The following is a 17,457-nucleotide window of genomic DNA, read 5'->3' as shown; positions in this document are numbered from 1 at the left end:
TGCAGACAGATGGTTTTACCTGCATCTTCTGCTAATGTGAGGAATGATAATAACTCTGCAGGGATGAAGAGGGGTGACAGAGCTGAGTACAGCGGGAAGAGCAAGTTAGTAACTGCTCTTTGTCCCTGGCTCTGGCTGCTTATCACACTGGATAACTTGCATCACAGAACCCCTGGATATTTCTGCTTCTGTTCCCCCATTCCACACACCACCAACCAGAAAATCTCCTGGTACATTTAAAGTTGCTACTGTGTCTCTTTCCCTTATCCTCACAGGGATGGACTCTAAGGCAAAGGTGCTGCGTGAAGATAGAGCTCTAAGGCAGCTGGAGAGTGGTTGGTGTGGGAGACCCAGTCCCAGAAAGGCACTGGGGGCTGTTTCCTTTCAAATGAAACCTGAAGGGGTGTCCTAGCCCTGGGGGATGAAGAGCATGTGCCATGGCTGATCACAGAGTGGCCCTGTCTGCAGCTGCCTGTTGGCTTCATGCATTTGCTGACAGGCTCTGTTCCCACTCCATAACATTGTAAGGCACTCTGGGAAGGCTGCAGGGAGGGAAAAAATGGCCTCATTCCCATTGTGGACACCTGCATTTTTTCCCTGCTACTGGATGGCTGGTTACTCTCATTAACTCAGGGGTTTATTTCTGCCTGGAGCTGCTGGCAGGTCCTTGACATGCAGGAAGGTAGATATCTATCATCTGCTGGGGCCAGCTGCTCTGCTCTTCACGCTGTGCAGATTCACAGCTTGGGGTAAGGTCCTCCCAGTGATTCAGTAACCAGACCGTGAGTTGGCAAAAGCTTATCAAGAGGTCAGTGTGGAGAAAGACTTGTTCAGGTACTTCTCTGCCGAGCAGTACAGGAATGAGCAGAGCAGAACTGGCTGCTGTGCCTGCAGGAGCTGCCAGATGTTTTGGGCTTGCAATGGAGGAGCCCAGCCATTGTCTCCTCTCTGTTCTTGCATCTTCCTCCTCCTCTCTCACATGCATCTCTAAGTGCATCTCCCGTAGTTGGGGGCAGTACAAGTTCCCTTGTCCTGCCCAGGTCCTGCCACCCCAAGAAGCCACCGCCTTCCTCCCCAGCAGTTCCCCTGCAGAGCTGTCTCCTGCTGGGAGCTACTTTGGGACCCAGAGCATTGGCTCAGCTCTGCCTTTCTGCTGTGCCCTGGGGCACAGGACCAATGTCCAAATCCCTCCCCTCTTGCTATCCAAGACACAGCAGCCTTCGTGGGACAGACCTGCAGCAGGCAGAGTACCCTTCCTGCCCATGGCAAGCTGTGGCTGCTTGGGGAAGGACAGAGGTGTAGATACGCTTCCCCAAAGTCCTCCTCATCCTCCAGGAACCCAGAGTTTGAGGGGGAACATCATCACTGGGAAGAAGAGGGATGTCCTCCAGGGCACTGATGAGGATGTGGGGCAGCTCTAGTGGCTGCAGCTTTGGCTGATGTGCTGCCATCAGTGGTGTTACCCAGGGCTATGTATGATTTGGGATACCTGGGAGGGCAGAGCAGTGGTATGGATGGGTTTTTGGCTCCCCAGGAGCAAAAGATGTGGAAAGCTGAGTGGCGTGATGCATCTCCAGAGCATTACCAGCTCATGGAGCACATCTGGGCACATCTGGGATCTGCCCTTTGTGGAAGGGCAAAGTCAGGCTGTGCTCTGTCCTTGCCTAACTGCTTTGATTTCTCCTCCTGATTGATCTGCACAGTCAAACTCATGATCCTGTGCTGGCAGAGGAGCAGTTGCCAGCCTGCAAAGGTCGCTGAAAGCAGCTGCTCCCCTCCCCTGCTGCCTCCGTTGCGGGCACAGGAGCCCGGCTTTGGAGGCGCTCGGCTTGCGTCCCAGCTGGCACGGCCGGCCGCGGGCTCTCCGCACGCCGGCACACGCGGCGGGGGCTCAGCGGGTGCTCCGCTCTCCAGACCATGGTAATGAGCCCCCTGGGACCGTGCCGGGTCCCCGGTGGGCAGGGGAGGAGGAGGCAAGAGCTGCAGAGGAAAGGCAGCCTCACCTCGCTTTGCCGTGGCCGCTCTCAGCAGGGCCGATGGCGGAGTCCAGCCGGTGCTGCCGCTGAAATGGCGCGTCCCGGCTCGGGGACACCTGGAGCTGTCCCTGACCCGTCTGCCCGGTGCCGCTGGTTCGCCTCCCTTACCCGCTGCTCGCCTGGCCCATGTTCCCAGCGCCTCCCTCGCTGCAGGCAGCCTGCCCGGCCGTGCCGTGCGCTCCGTGCCCGCCGGCGCTGTTGGGTGCGCTGGGGATTTCCCGGGGCGAGTCGCTCCCGCCGGCGGCTGCGGCGCTGCGGGCTCTGGGGGCTTCATTAGCCGCGCTCACCGCAGGGAGCTGTCATCACTTAGGAACCCGCTAGAGCTGCTGTCTCTGCGCCCTTTGCCAAGTGTTTGGGGAAGAGAGGTACAGGCTCTTGGATGTGGGGGTTTGAAGGATTCTTTGCTGCAAGTCTGTGGGGAAATGCCTCTTGTTCATTTATAAACATTCAGGAAGGAACTTGTCCCAGGCCCTGGCTTGCTTTTAAAACATGGGGATATCTGTTCCTGGGGTAAGGGAAGGAGGAGCAGGAGGAACAGTGAAAAGGGCGGCCCATGCGTGTCAGCCCTACAGAGTGCCTGGTTGGGATCCCTGTCACCCAAGTCAAGCCTGTGAGTGCAGGGTTTCCCTGAGCAGAAGCTCAAACAATCTTTCTCCAGTGCTGGCTGCACTTAGCTGATAGCTTTGAAGATCCTCGTGTCCTGAAAACTTGCTTTCTGACATCAGATTTGCCAATGTGTTGTACTTGAGATGTGCTTATGGATGTCGTGATCAGCTTGCCTATTCCTCCTCAGCAAATCAGGCTGAAACCCACTTAATCTCTTCCTCTGGATCTTCCTTGCCTTCCAAATGAGGCCAGTAAGCCTGACAGTAAGTCCCCGTGGGTGGGGAGGGAGGACTATTTTGTTTGGGAATCAGGCAGTTGCATCGTGGCTTTGCCCTGGGCTGCTGGTGGCTTTATCTGTGCAAGTTCAGTGAGGTTAAGTTCTTCAGCTTCCCTTTTTGGCTCTCTCAGCTGTGAAGGGATGGTGTGAGGCTGAGCTTAGCTCATCGTGAAATATATTCCATGAAGCCTGGGAACTGGGGGCGTTGCAGAAAGACAAGGTTGTTCAAGGAGGTAGGAAGGGACAGGGAGGGTATTTATTCCACTCCTCTATTTTCCTCCTGGGGCCACTGATGTGACACACGAGTTTGTCCTGGTGATTGACAGGCCCTGGAAGAACAGCTAGAGAGGCCTGCAATCCAAAGAGCGAGAGGAAAGGGTTGAGATTTGGAAGGGGCAGCTCAGACCTTGTCTCAGGAAACTGAGACCCCCCCATGTGCTGTGGGCACCAGGCACTGCTGCTCCTGCTCCATTTCTGTTGCTTTGGCTTTGCTGCAAGAGGATTTCATGACAGGATTTGTTGCAGGTGAGGACGTGTGTGAGAAGGCTGCAAACCACAAGCCTCCAGCTTGTCTGGACATTCTTATTGCAGAGGGGCAAGTACTCAAGGGAATGGTGGCCCAGGAGAGAAAGCCATCAAGGTGGGTTGGGAATGTCCACCTGGATGAGGAGCTCTCCGAGTTATCCATGGAAGAAGATCTGTCACCAGAAGAGTCTCAGGGCAGGGCAGGGCAGGGCAGGTCACTCTAGGTTAGGACTTACTCTTCCTGTGAGCAACATGACAAAGGTACAAGTTTCTAAGAGGCTCTTTTTACCTGTGTGGTGTCCCATGCAGGGTGGGAGGCTGCATTGCAGTGGGCTGCCTGGCTGAGGCAGAACAGCAGGAGATGATCTTGGATGATGATTCCTTTCCTGAAAGGCCCTGCCTTGACAGGAGACAGAGAAATTGCCACAGCTGCTGCTCCTGGAAGCCTTGCCAAGGCAACAGAGCAGGCAAAGCAATTTAGCATTGCTCCAGTCATCCGTGATGGCAGAGATCATTGTATCAACCCCTTCAGCATTGTGATTAATGCTGAAGAAGCATTCTGTGATGGCTGGAAGGCGTGTGTTGGTCCCTGGAGATCTGCTCTCTGAAGCAGAGGCAGCCCTGTCCAGCTGTGGTCCTCCTCTCCCACAGTCCTGTCTGCCTCCTTTCGTGTGCAGCTGTTGACCCCTGTGCTCCCATAGTGATGGGACAGAAACACAGGAGTGGTTCCTCAGGAGAGGAGAGGTTATGTGGATTTACACAGATTCCCTGTTTTATGATGAAAATCTAATGTTTGAGCTTTTAGAATGGTTAAAACCAAAGTCCTCTTCAGAGAGCTCAGGTATGGCTGTGATGGGGAAGGAGGAGAAGAAAATGGGATGTGGTGGGGTTGAGTAGGAGGAGGAGTGTGAAGAAATATTATGGAGCTCTGGGAAGCTGGTGAGTACTATCTCCTCAGCTGGCATTTTATCCATAGTGGGTACAGGAGCAAGGCAGAACTTGGGAAAGTGGAAAACACTGAGTCTTTAGGAAAATTAATCTTTTTTAATACAAACTTTCCTTTACTTCTGCAACTCTCTGCTCCAGGACTAATTACTACCAAATAACCATAACACCGGGGGGACCCAAGCCCCATGAATTGTGTTTGTTTGCACCATCTGCTCTTTATTCTGCAGGTGACATTCCCGTAGTTGGGGGCAGTATGATACATCCCTGGAAGCATTCTGACTAATGTACCTGAACGTGTCTGGGCTGGCAGTTTTGTCCAAGGCTTGTCCTACCCCTGTGCTGGGGGCTCTGACTGCCCATGTTACTTTCTGAGAGGCTTTTTCTTGCTGGGACTTGATACCTGGCTCATCTCTGAAGATGATGGATGCTCCTTTGTGTGCTGCAGGATTTCTCTTGCAGCTCAAGACAGTGCTGGAAGAGGAAAAGGGCCAGAGTGTGTCAGGGCCACCAGCAAAGCAGGGGTGGAGCTTATTCCCTTTTGCTGGAGAAGAGGATGGAATCTCCATCCCAAGGAGGAGAAGAGTGTTCATGACTCTGACAGCAGGTGCCAGCCATGACCTGGGAGCCTGTGCCTGGTCCCTGCTAGCCCTCTCAGGCCACTGGGATCTCCTGAATCTACCAACTCCCCCGGGTTTCTTTACCTCTCAGTTTGTCTGTGCCTGGCAGCTGCCACTCTGCAGCTCCCGCCCTGGAGGAGCCATGGGAGCAGCTGGGGGATTTGGCCCAGGGAAGCGCGGGCGGGCAAGGTGTAAATTGCATGGCGGGCTGCCTTCACTGAGGTGAAAATGAAAAACCCTCCCAAGCTATCAAGCCCTGTGTTTCACGGCTCCCACGGTCCAAACACACTCCCACTCCTTCTCACTGCTGTGGAGAGGATCTCGGGGGCTGGTTGTCTCCTGCCTGTCCTGGAGCCATGGCACTGCCACATCAGGTGGGTGATGTGTCCTGGTTGCAGGCAGGATGAGGGCCTGCCGTGGCAAGGGGGAAGTATGAGGGCAGGCAAGGATGCTGTTGGTGTGGGAGGTGCTAATTGCCAGGCTCTATATTCTGCTACCTGGAGGATTTGTTATCCTTTGGCGAGACTTTGTTTTCCACCGCCGTAGTGCTTGCTGGTGATGCTGCTCGTTTTTCCTGCTGGCTGATGGAAACGGCCTTTTATTGATTGCAATAATATCACCTTCTTTTTCTGAAACACCTCACAGCCCAGAGGATTTGAAAGTAAAGTGCACGTGCATGGGAGCAGTCTCACCACCTCTGAAATGTGAGTTTCTGCAGGCAGGGAAGCAGCAGCTGTTCCCCAGCCCTTGGCAGCCTGCTGCTGGCGGCTGTGCTGTGTGCTGGAGCTGGCTCCGGGTGCTGTCGCCCTGGGAGGCAGGGCCTGCCCGGCTCCATCTGCACACTGCTGGAGCTGCAAGAGGAGATGTTGGGGTTTCCTTGATGCTTTTGAGGTATTACTGGTGTAAAGCATGTCTGCTTGCCTCTCCTTCCAGCAATCTGTCTTCCCTTCTGCCCAGCCGTCTCTTGGGCCGATGGTTCTTCCCCAGCCCCTGGCTGACTTCTGCCCCTCATTGAACTGCCCTGGGCACCCAGGCTTCATCCCTGTCTCCCATTGTTAGGTGTGCCTCAGCAGAGAGGAGCAGAATCAGGGTTAGGTTTGGAGGGGACATTTAAAAGTCATCCAGTCCAGCCCTCTGCTGTGGGCAGGGACATCTTTCACTAGAGCAGGTTGCTTAAAGCCCCATCCAGCCTGGCCTTGAGCACCTGGCTGTGTCCAGGGATGGGACGTCCACAGCTTCTCTGGGGAGCCTGTTCCAGTGCCTAACAACCTTCAGCAAATGGCATTTTATGTCCGGTCTTACCTGCTGGCTTTTGCTTTAGAACAACTGCCCCTTGCCCTGTCACCACAGGCCCTGGTGAAAAATCTCCATCTCTTAAAAGCACACTTTAGGGCTCCTCAAAAGCTTCTCCTCTCCAGGCTGAACAACCATAACTCTGTCAGCCTGTCTCCATTGCAGAATTGTTCTAGCCTTTGGGGTGTCTCTGTGGCCTCCTCTAGACCTGCCCTGGCATGTCCATGACACTCTCATGCTGGGGACCCCACAGCTGGAGGCAGTATTCCAGGTGAGGTCTTACAAGAGCAGAACTAAGGGGAAACATCCCTCTTGGGCTGCTGTCCACACCACTTGTAGTGCAGCCCAGGAGATGCTTGGCCCTGGAGGAAGAGGTGCCTCTATCTTTTTGCTTTCATCAGCTCAGGTGGGTGACTTGAAGCGGTGTCTAACCTCAAGCTGCTGTCTGAGCAAAGAAAAATGGAAACAGGGACATTCCCAATCTGGGCCTGGGGCAGAGGGATGGCCCAGCAAGGAGTCTGTCTCCTGGCTAAACTAGGAGAATGCCAAAGGGCGCTAGGTGCTGTGCAAATTGCAGAGCCTCTCAGGACTACCTAGCACCCGTGTTCTAAGATAAGCAGGGATGACACACCGAGCATGGAGCGTGTGAGGAAGCGAGGAGGATGTGGCACACAGCACACTCCCCCCAGTCCTAGCTGGTGGCTCAGTTTCAGCTTTTAATTTTAGCAACTGATTTAGGGCTGTTCAGCTCCACGCTGTTTTGTTGTTTCTTTAGAATCCCTGGGACTGAAGTGTCCGACCCCATCATTGAGAGGTGGAGAGAAGGGATGCCTCCAGCTGGAAGGAAGATGTGAGGGAGTTGTGTTGTCTGGGTGGGCAGGAGTTGCTGGCATATGAGAACTGGGTGAGTGGGTCACCTGGGGGTCTCCCCACACTCTCCCAGGTGCTAGCTGACTTGCTGGCACTACCCAGAACAGCCCCAGTGCTGGCAGAAGAGGCAAGGGGAGGCTGATGGCAGTGAGGCTTTGGTGGTGCTCTGGCTGGCTAGGGGGATGCTGGGGAACCCCCCCAACAGGCAGCAATCCCCAGCGATGGTCACAATCCCCCTGTGTGTTTGCACCTTCCATCTATTTCTTCTTCAGGTGTGGCAGCATAATAAATGGAAGGGACTGACTCCAGCAGCCTGTGGAAAAACTCCTCATGTGGCTGGTGTTGCTCCAGTGTCACAGCAGGACATGGGTGGAACCACCTCCATGTGCCTTTCTGCTTCCATGCAATTGGCAGCAGCACATCCTGTCACAATAAAAGCAATGCTGACCAGCAGTTCCAGGCACACTGTGCCAAACTGATGTTGAGAAAATCCCTGTTAACAACCCACAGCTTCTCCTTGAGTCTGGCCAGACTTGGGTCACATGTCCATTGGCCCCTTTGGGAAGTTGTTCTCTCGATTGGCACTGTGCAGAGAGCAGTTGATGCTTAGGATGCACCCTGCACTGTTGGCTTTGCAAAAGGCTCTGGGCAGGCTCCAGTCCATCCCAGCTGTTCAGCAGTGCCCAGTGGCAGATCCCTGGAGTGTTCATCCCTAGCTGGTGACCAGGAGGGCCTGGTTCCCTTAAGGAAGAAGAGGGTTTGCATCTGCTGGGTAAGCAGTTGCTTGCTCCCCATGGTTTTTCCAGTCCTGGCTGGGGTTTAACAGGCACATTTTTCACATGTTGCAGGCAGAAGGTGCTCTGGCAGGTATGGGTGACAGGCACAAGCAATGGCTGTGTTCCTATGGCACACGGGTGGCTAGAGCATGAAGTGGACGTCTCTGCAGTGGAGCCAGGAGCTGCTGGCCAGCATGAACAGCTCAGCCTCCAGCTCTGCTCCAGCAGGAAGCTTGGTGGTGGCATGAAAAAACTCTCTTCAACTGCTCCTACAGCATCAGTCCTGAAATAGGGACTCAGCGGGCTGGTGTGACTTAACTGTCACCTGTAAGCTATTCCTGGAGGTCACAGTAAGGTGTCATGGGTGACAGGGAGCTTGTGGGGTAAAGTGGGGTGAGGACAGCAGCTGCCTCCCCACTGCCTTCCTGGAAACACTAGAAGTGTTCTGGGTTCAGCTGGAGCCTGATTGCCAGCATGCCTGTGCATGGTGAGGCTCCAGAGAGCATCCACAAGGCTCGTTTGTGGTCTCCTAACAAGATGAATTCTTGCAGCAGTGGGAGATGAAGCAGATCCAGTTGGTGACATTTGAATTCCTGAGCAGATGAACCTGACAGAATGACAAAGACAGTCCCTGCAGTGCCCCAGCTCATCTTCTGCTTCCCAGCAGGTGCTGAGGGCCATGGTGTGACACGAGCACCCTGCCACCTCCTTCTGCCTGGGATTTTAATGACTGCAGGTCATGTCTCGGACACCTTGTCATGTGCTCTGTAGCCCTGGAACTACTCTTGTACTCACCCAGGAAAGTGGGGGCGTCTTCCTCCTGGGAGGCTGTGCCCAAGCCATATCATGGGCAGATGCTGTGACCTTATGGACAAGTAGGGGGAGGAAGATTTGTGCTAACAAATAGCTGGCACCTCCCGCTGCTGGGGAAGGTCTCCCAAAATGCTGGTTATTGCATGATCCTGTTGTCCTTTCTGATGCATGAGGCTAGGGGATTCTCCATTCCTAGCGGGATGAGTGACCTGGAGATAATCCTACAGTCAGTACGTGGTGGTAGGTGATATGGAACCCGAGGTTAAAGACTGGGCAAGGTGCTGTTCCATCTGGGAAAGAGCAGTGCAAGAGTCTTCCCTTACATAACACCTTGCTTCCGAAAAGGTGAGGAGAAGCACCCCACCATGTTCCTCAGATGGGCTGAGAAGGAGTTGGCTTCATGGGAAGCAGTGGGTCTGACGTGGCAGAAGTGTGCTGGAGCTGCTGTTCTGTCAGAACTGAACTTGTGGACTCTGGATGCATTTGTGTGTGTGGATGGGCTGTATGGATTGTGTACAATGAATCCCCTGTTTCAGGTGCCCAGAGAAGGGTCCTGGATAGAAATCAGCCCTGAATGCTGAGCTGCTGCCTCTGTCTTTGCTGGCCATAGGAAAGGAGAGCTCCTGGCAGAAGCTGAGGAGGGAGGTGGCACCACGTGACCTTGCAAAGGGACAAGTCCCCTTCCCTGTCCCACTTACTGGTCCTGTTGTCACAGCCAGCAGCCTGACACTGACAGTGTCCCACTGTTCCCCTCTCGCTGAGCTCCTCCACCCGTGTGAGACTGCATTGGATTTGACTGGAGGGCTCGGCCTTGCAAACTCCACATTCCTCTTGCTGCTCCATCTGTTGGCTTGGTGGCACAGCCAGCCAGGGGCTCCCTCCTCAGTGGCAGTGCAATGCTGCCTGTTGAGTCTTTCTGTTGTTTTGCCATGTTGTTGAGCCTTTGCTAATTCGCTCTCTTCCCACACCTTTCTTTGGGCTCTGCTCTCCAGTCTCTCTGGGTTGTTTCTTTTCATTGCACTGTTTCTCTCCACAGGAATAATCCCAAACTCACTGTATCACCAGCCTCTTTTGCACTTTGCTGCACTATTCTTGCCTGGCTTCTGCCTGCTTCCTAATCTCCTTTGGCATGATCACAAGGCTGATCTCCTACCCCCTTTAGATGAGCCCCTTATCCATTTCTGTTGTCATGGCTCCCCACCTCATTGCCTCTGCCCATTTCTCAAGTCTCTATGCAGCCTCACCCCTTTGTCCCAGGCTGGACAGGACAGCATTCCCAGCTGCAACCTCCGTGCTCCTTCCTGGGGACATGGTCCTCTCCTGTACTCACCTGCCAGTGCTGAGCTCTGCAGCAGCCCTGCCAGAGACTGGTTTTCTCTGGGAAGAAGTGTAGAAGCAGAGGCCAGCTGTAGCCTGGCTTCCAGTTTAATTTGTACAGACATAAGTTAGCACCCCCAGGCTCTGGTTTCCTTCTATTTCATTTTGGGAAAAACCCTAGATTAATTGGGAAGAGATCAAGTGCTATAGCTGTCCCTAATGAGGCAAGTATGAGTATTGACAGTGAGTGTTCAGCCACTTCAGCGTGGTCTCACCAACCTGGTCCCCAGCCATGGGCTTTGGCTGCTGGACACCTGGACTCTTCTGGCTTCAGGGACACAGAGCTGCTCCTGGCAGGGTGGAACACCCTTGTCTCTCCCACAGGACAGTCTTGAGTGTGAAGCAGCATTTGGCTCAAGAGCTAGTCCTGCTCTTCTTTCAGGTGTGCATTTTTATTCCTTAAAAAGCCAAGATTCCCACATTCTGTAAGGGCAGAGGGGGTGTTGTTTGTGTTTTGGGGGTGCCACTTCTATGTCTGGGTAATTGGAAGTTGTAGCAGCCTAGAGCAGATTGTAGGGGGAGGGTATGCCACTCTTTTGGAACCTTAGGAGGGGCTTTGGAAAGTCAGCTTGGGATGTCTTGAAGGCCAGACTGGAGCCATGAAGATTTAGACTGGTTGGAGACCTCACATGAAGTTGATGAAGGTCCCTTTGCTCTAAGATCCTTTGAGTTGTCTTTGTCTGCATGAAGTGGTGGAGGGCCAGCTGGATTTATTCAAAAAGCTCTGCAAATCCTGGAGATACCCATCTCTGGTGTGTGTTGCAGTAACCTAAAATAACGAGCTGAGCTGGAGGTTGGCGGATGGGCTGGTGGTTGGTAGAGCAAGGGGCAGAGCAGCGGGGAGGGCTCTTGTCTGCCTTGTTGCTGAAAAAGCAGGAGTGATATGAGCCGCCTCTGCTCTGCTGCTAAAAACAACCCAGCTTGTTTTTATTTAATACAGTTTTGATCTGCAGGCCTCAGTGTTTCACCTGCCCGTGAGTGGGAACTCCAAACTCCAAGCGCCTTGGAAGCCAGGCTGCGTCCCTGCGCGTCCCTGCAGCACTGGGATAGGAAATGTGATTCCTCCTCAGCTGGAGGAGAGACTGCTGAAATTCAGGCTGGAAGGCATTGGGATAGGATAGGTGAAGCTTCTACTGTGGTCATGTTTCTGCCACTGTGGTATTTCTGGGTACACTGGGCTTTTGCACTGCCAGATCCTGCAGGCCTTCCCAGGAAAATGGACCCAAAACCTGCTCATGTGGGGTTTCTGCCTGTGCAGCATCCTGGCAGCATGGAGGTGATTCTCCAGGTGTCCAACTGCCAGCACCCGGGAGAGGGTCAGTGTTGGCTCATGTCTGTTGTAGATCCTGCCTGGTGCCAGCAATAGTCTGGGAAATAAATGATTCTTAAATCACGTTGAAGGGAGTTAGGCTTTTGTAAGGTCATGATTCATGTGTCACTAGAGCTCATTCTTGGTGTGGGGCCAGCTCTGGCTACAGAGAGCCCTAGAGGGATAGGGACCCTGCTGGAGGATGTGCAAACAAGCCACACCAGCAGGCCATGACAGAGGAGAAGGCCAGGAGGAAAATCACTGTGTCAGGGAAGAAGAACAGGATAATCAGAGCAAGAGGGAGGAAGAGAATATCTGGGGCAGGGAGGAGAAGGATGATAATCAAGGTGGTTGCAGGGTTAAATAAAAGCTGTCAGTGATTTGAAAAGGGGAAAGAAAGAAAAAAGAAAACCCACTGAAGAGACACTCTCCTTTCTCACCCGGCTTGTAATCAGCCGCCCCCTCTGCCAGCGAGCAGCTGGCGGGCGGGCGGGTGAGGAGGGGGCGGCAGGAGGGGTCCAGCTGCTCCTCGGCCCGGCCTCAGCACCCCGAGAGCCCCCACTGTGGGACCCTTGGGGTGCAGCACAATGGGCTGAACGGCCCAGGGGACATGCCCCTGTCATGGGTCCCTGACAGGCTGGGGGTCTGAGGTCTCAAAGAGCACTGCCAGGGGGAGGTGGGGTGAGAAAAAGGAGGAGGGGGACTTGTCTGAAATGCCAGAGATTCATCTCCCACTCCCCCTGCCCTTGCTGTGCTGAAAGGAGCTGCTTGAGCTGTCAGCTCTGGATTATATTAATTAGCAGAGAAGGGCTACGCCTGCTCATGGGGCCGTGCTGCTCGTGGGGCTGTGCTGCTCGTGGGGCTGTGCTGCTCGTGGGGCTGTGCTGCTCGTGGGGCTGTGCTGCTTGTGGGGCTGTGCTGTGTGTGGGGCTGTGCTGCCAGGAGGAACCAGAGATCTGCCAGGTCTGTGTGAAGCAGCTGCCTGGCTCCCCAAAATCCCTCGCTCCTGCCCAAAATAAGCACATCAAAACCAAGGCTGAGCTGGGGATCTTCTGCATCTCCTCCTTGGAGCCCAGCTGGCTACTTACCTTCAGGGCCAAATCTGCCTGCCCTGGTACATGGGGCTGTTGTAGTAGGGAAAGCAGCACCGTGGTTTTGGGATGGCTCCCTCTGCTCTTCACTAGGCCTCCATGCCTGTGGGCAAAGAGGACCAGTCTGACCTGGCCAGGCTGGCAGGTCAATCTGGTGGGGGGCTGCTGGGAGGGGAGGGGGTGAGGGCACATCCCTGCCCATGGCTGCTTTGTGTCTTCCAGGAGAGGAAGCTGTGTGCCCACCCCCGGATCGAGATCTACAAGCAGGACCGCATCTACTTCGTGTGTCCCCTTGCTCGCCAAGGGGATTTCTACGTGCCTGAAATGAAAGAGCTGGAGAGGAAGAGCAGGTCTGCTGCAGCTGTGGCCGAGGATGCCCAGACAGACATCACAGGTATCTGTGCACAGGCTCCATCTTCAATCAGCATCAGCTGTCACAGAGGTGAAGTCCTGGTATCCCCAGTCCTGTGCCTGAGCAGACAGAGAGGGACTGACTGACCTGTGCCCACCTGGTACCAAACAAGCCTCAGCACACCTCTTCCCCTCACCCTGGGCTGATCCCCAAGGATCTGAGATGACATCCCCTGAGATGTCATGCCATACCTCGGGGAGCACCCAGGAACCCTTGCAGTTTTGGGTTAAGCCGCTGACCCACTGTTGTCAGTGCAGAGCTGGATCTCACAGCTTTTAGTTGCAGCTGGGCTTGTTTTTCTCTTTTTTATATACATCTTCCTTGTTCTCATCTTCATCTGTTACATATTGGGATTGCAAAGAGCTTAAATACCAGGTTGCTGTAGCTGGTGGTGGAGTTGCCTGAGAGCATCTGCTCAGCAGGATTTGTTGGAGCCTGGATGTATTCATACAGGAAGGGACCACAATGGCTGTAGGCGCAGAACAGCAGTGCTATAGTAACCCAAAATGCTAGTTGTCTTCAGCAGCCCACATGCTCCCGTGCCTACGAGATGTAGGAGCTGGCTATCCAAGCCTTCCAGGCACTGGACAGCACATCTGAGCCAGCTGCTGGCAGGGGCAGCCGCCTCCCCCCTGCCCCACGGGCTGCCCACACTTGTGTAATGGGCATGAAAAAACCATGAGGGCTGTGCTCGCCTCCCGGGCAGTTGGGTCATTTGCTTTAACGCATCTTCAGGTTTGGGCCGCTTTAATTCTTAATCGCATAAAAGCAAGCCTGGGAATTGCTTTCTGGGAGCTCTGTCCATTTAGCCTTGCAATGAGGAGTCTAATTGGAGCTGTTTCCCAGCACTTCCAGGTCCTGTGTCTGCACGGTGCTCACTCGGCTCTTCTCCTCTTTGTCTGCCTTGTGTTGGCTGTTGGGGTGGCTTGGCCAGAGCTGCCCCAAAGCCCACTCGCTCTGACACCTTCCTGTGGTCACCCCTGGGTTTTGGAGAGGGATGGCAGGATCCATGGGAGCAAAAGCAGCTTGAGGACGGTGCCTTTATACCTACACGCACCCCTTCTCCCCTCTGCACCCCACTCCCTTTTGCCATGCTCAGAGGGTGCATGATCCCACAGCACAGCCAGGGATGCTCAGAGCAGCCACTGCCCTGTGCCCTGCCTGTCTGGGTGCTTTCCCTGGGATGCCACTGCCAGCATGCCCACAGTGGGGGAGTCCCCTGCCCTGCTGAAAGAAGGCCTAGGAAAGTCTTCCCAGTTTTAGAAGGCAAATGACACTGGACTTTCTCACTCTGGGCCAGACTCCCCAGCAGCAGCTCTGGGCCAGCTCCTCTACCACCCCTCCCCTTCCAGGCACATAGATGAGCTTTTGTCAGTGCGGTCTGATGCAGTCCCATCTGCTGAGTCTGCACAAAACAAACTTAAAATAATAATAAATGTGATGTTGGCCCTGCCTGCGAAACTAAAGAGTTGGGCTTGGATGTTGCACTGTGACTGTCACTGCTGGGCACAGTGGCAGAACCACATCTGATGGGGTGTCACATCCTTCCTCTGGCTGAGGATGTGGCCGGCTCATGGGTAGCTTGTGCAGTTCCTGCCTGAGGGCTTTGGTGGTCTCATGAAGGTTACACCTTATGAATGAGACTGGTCCTCCCTTCCTGATGATTTTATGTGCTGGGATCTCTGCAACTGCCTCTGAGTTGGAGAAAGAGAAACCTCTTCTTCCATCCTTTTTATCCTTCTTCCCTGGACAGTCCGTCTAGAAGCAAACTCCAGTTAGTTACAGCCCCTACAATGGGCATGATGGACATGAGATCTTGATGACCCAGCAGATCCCAGGATGTCTGTGACAGTTCTTAAGCTTTTCTCTGCCAACTGGAGGGTAGGCACAGCAATGCCTACCCCATCTGCCTGATCTCCACTCAACCTGAGTTGCTTGCATTTGGGTTATTTCTTGATCCTTCTCAGTTTTGAGTGGATGTTTCAAGTGGTCCTGCCCTGCTGGAGGGTCAGTCAGTGCTTCTGGGCCAGTGGGGGCAGGTGATGGGGGCAGGGGTGGTCCCTGATGGTGGCTGTCAGCTCCCCTGGCTGTGCCCGAGATACACAAATCCAGGTGTAGGGCTTTGATACCCAGTTGCCTCAAGTAAGTGGAGACTGTGAAGGTGCTGAGCCCCATTTCCTCTCCCAAAGGCAGCTGAGGATGTTCTACGCACAGAATTTTTGGGCTGTCTGTCCTGATGTGGCAGCAGAAGAAGCCCCCTCTTTCCCCTCCCAAAATACTGAGATAAGAGCATTGAGTGCAATTTCAGAGTGGACATTATGTTGAGTAACACTCTGTGTGAACACACTGCTAGTCGGTCACCGCTCGTGAAACTCCCCACCAGCAGCTGGATTATGCTTTCTTTGAATTAAGGACTTGAGAAGTTCCAAGTGGAAGGTGTTGCCGTTTCTCCTCACCTGTCATTGTGGCTGGTGCCAGACGGTACCAAGCGACTGTAAAGTGTAAGAAGAGCTTGTATTTGTTTTCTTGAGCCTCCTGCCCTTGGAGCACATCTCTGCATTTAGGCTGTCATCTGCTGTCCTTGCTCCTGAGCTCACCCTGTGAAGTGCTGGGTGCTGTGGCTGTGAGCGAAGCCAGTGGCCACAAAGGCTGTGGGATGTGCTCCAGGGTCTCTGTTTTCTGCTGCTGCTCTGCACAGAGCAGGGTGCTGACAGCTCTGCTGAGGACGGACACACTCAGCACACAAGGAAGGGGCCGGGGGCTGTGGCTGCCTCTGCAGCAATTCCATCCCTTCCTCGCCATTGTCAGGGTCATCGGAAAGACAGGAAGTATTTTAGGAAGGCAGCTGATGGGTCTCCAGGGGGCCAGTGTCAATCACGATTAGTTGTTTTGTACTTAATTGTTTTCTGGGGCTTTGGCATCGTTGCGGTGCTCAGCGGGTCCTCACTCCCGGCTCCATCCCAGCAGCGCGCTCCGCGGTGTGACCCCGCTGCTGCGCAGGGAAGGTGAAAGCAAACAACAGCAGCCTCTCTACACGGCCTTGCTGCCATGAACACAGATGGTTCCCGAGCATGTGGCTCTGCCCAGAATCTCAGGAGCTCATTTTCCTGGAGCAGAGTCCATCCCACAGCATTCAGGTACAACTAACGCATCACACGCTGAGCTCCAGTGCCACAGAGGAGCAAATTTCCTGGTGTGTTCTGCCTCATCCTTGCTTGCCTCCATCCTTCGAAGAGCCCTGCCTGTTCCTGCCTGCCTCTACATCCTGGGGAGGGCCCAAACCCCTCTCCTGGTGTTTGTGTGTGAGCTTCAGCAATCGTGGAGGAGGTGTGCCCCCTGGCAGCACACTGTGTTTAAAAGTGATGAATATTTGATGGAATGAGGGGAAGGAAAGGGTCAAGGAGCACCAGGAGTGAAGTACTGCTTGGGCATCTGTGTGGCACAGGGGCGATGCAGGAGGAGAGCCTGCCCTCGTTCTGGGTTTGGGAATGCCAGTACCTGGTATGGCACAGGGATGAACTCTCTGGGGAGCCAACTCCCCCCAGGCTCAATGACAGTGTGGGGTGATTGGCACCCATCCCTGGCTGGTCTCTTGGAGTTGGCTGCTTGACTTCCTTTCTTCCTAGGTGGCCCTGGCTTTTGGGGGACTCCTCAACACCCTAACACCCTATTTACCCCATGCTGTATCTCTGTTTCCCAAATGAAGACTCCTGGGTTCTATGTTCCTACTGAGTGAGAGGGTGCAGTGGGATGGCTGTGCTATCCTTCAGGAAGCAAGGTCAAGGGCCAGTTTCAACAGGGTGGCTGCTACCTCACAATGTGCCAGAGGGAAAAGCCATGCTGGATCAGGATGTTGGACTGGTTCTGTTGGACTGGTTTCTGGTGTAAGGAGCAGCCGTGGGAAGGTGGATGCAAGTAATGGGCAGTGGTTCAAGGACCAAACATGGTGTGTGGTGAAGGATGGACAAGTGGATGTAACAGCTGCTGGAACTCTGTGCCTGTGAGATGAGAGCTGAATCCCTGCTTGTCCTCCCAGAGGGCTTTGGTTGCCCTCTCAGAGCCCCTTGCTCTGCCTTCCTGGCCTCCCTGTTAGGGCAGCTGGATGTTCCTGCCACCTTCCCTTGTCAGAGCTGACCCCACATGGTCCCTGGCAGCAGCAGCTCTGTTGCCCTGCCCACCCTAGATATTTATCCTTGCCAGGCTGAGTGGCCACGCCAGAGCCAGCCTTTTCCTGTGTGGAGGAGAGCGAGGCTGCTGAAATGGGCCAATTTGCCAGCTGAGGTTGCTCAAACATGATCAGAAGTGACAGAGCAGTGACAAAGGGCCTGGCTGAATGGAAACAGGACTCGATTTATTGTCGCCCTTGAAGCAAGAGAGAGGAAGGTGGCTGTGAGACTGAGGACAGCAGTGCTTTCCCACAGTGGTGGCTTGCAGCAGTGTGTAGGTCAGCCTCATCGCTGTCTTTTTCTTCCTGAGCTGCTGCTCCTCTCCTCAGGAGCTTCTTTGC

General features: G+C 54.3%; 1 protein-coding gene across 7 annotated transcripts in view; it reads left to right on the top strand.

The window, feature by feature from the left end:
* TEX264 (testis expressed 264, ER-phagy receptor) overlaps positions 1-17,457 on the top strand; it is a 40,063-nt gene that overhangs the window by 19,485 nt on the left and 3,121 nt on the right. For all 7 annotated transcript variants that reach the window (XM_063411602.1, XM_063411603.1, XM_063411607.1 and 4 more), the window contains exon 5: positions 12,761-12,932. In XM_063411602.1, coding sequence (XP_063267672.1) covers positions 12,761-12,932 — 172 coding nt within the window. The remainder of the gene's footprint in view (positions 1-12,760; positions 12,933-17,457) is intronic.

The sequence above is a fragment of the Prinia subflava genome, chromosome 14, assembly GCF_021018805.1.
Source record: "Prinia subflava isolate CZ2003 ecotype Zambia chromosome 14, Cam_Psub_1.2, whole genome shotgun sequence".
Classification (NCBI taxonomy): Eukaryota; Metazoa; Chordata; class Aves; order Passeriformes; family Cisticolidae; genus Prinia; species Prinia subflava.
The sequence above is the reverse complement of the archived record's forward strand: the minus strand, read 5'-3'. Positions and strand labels throughout refer to the sequence as shown.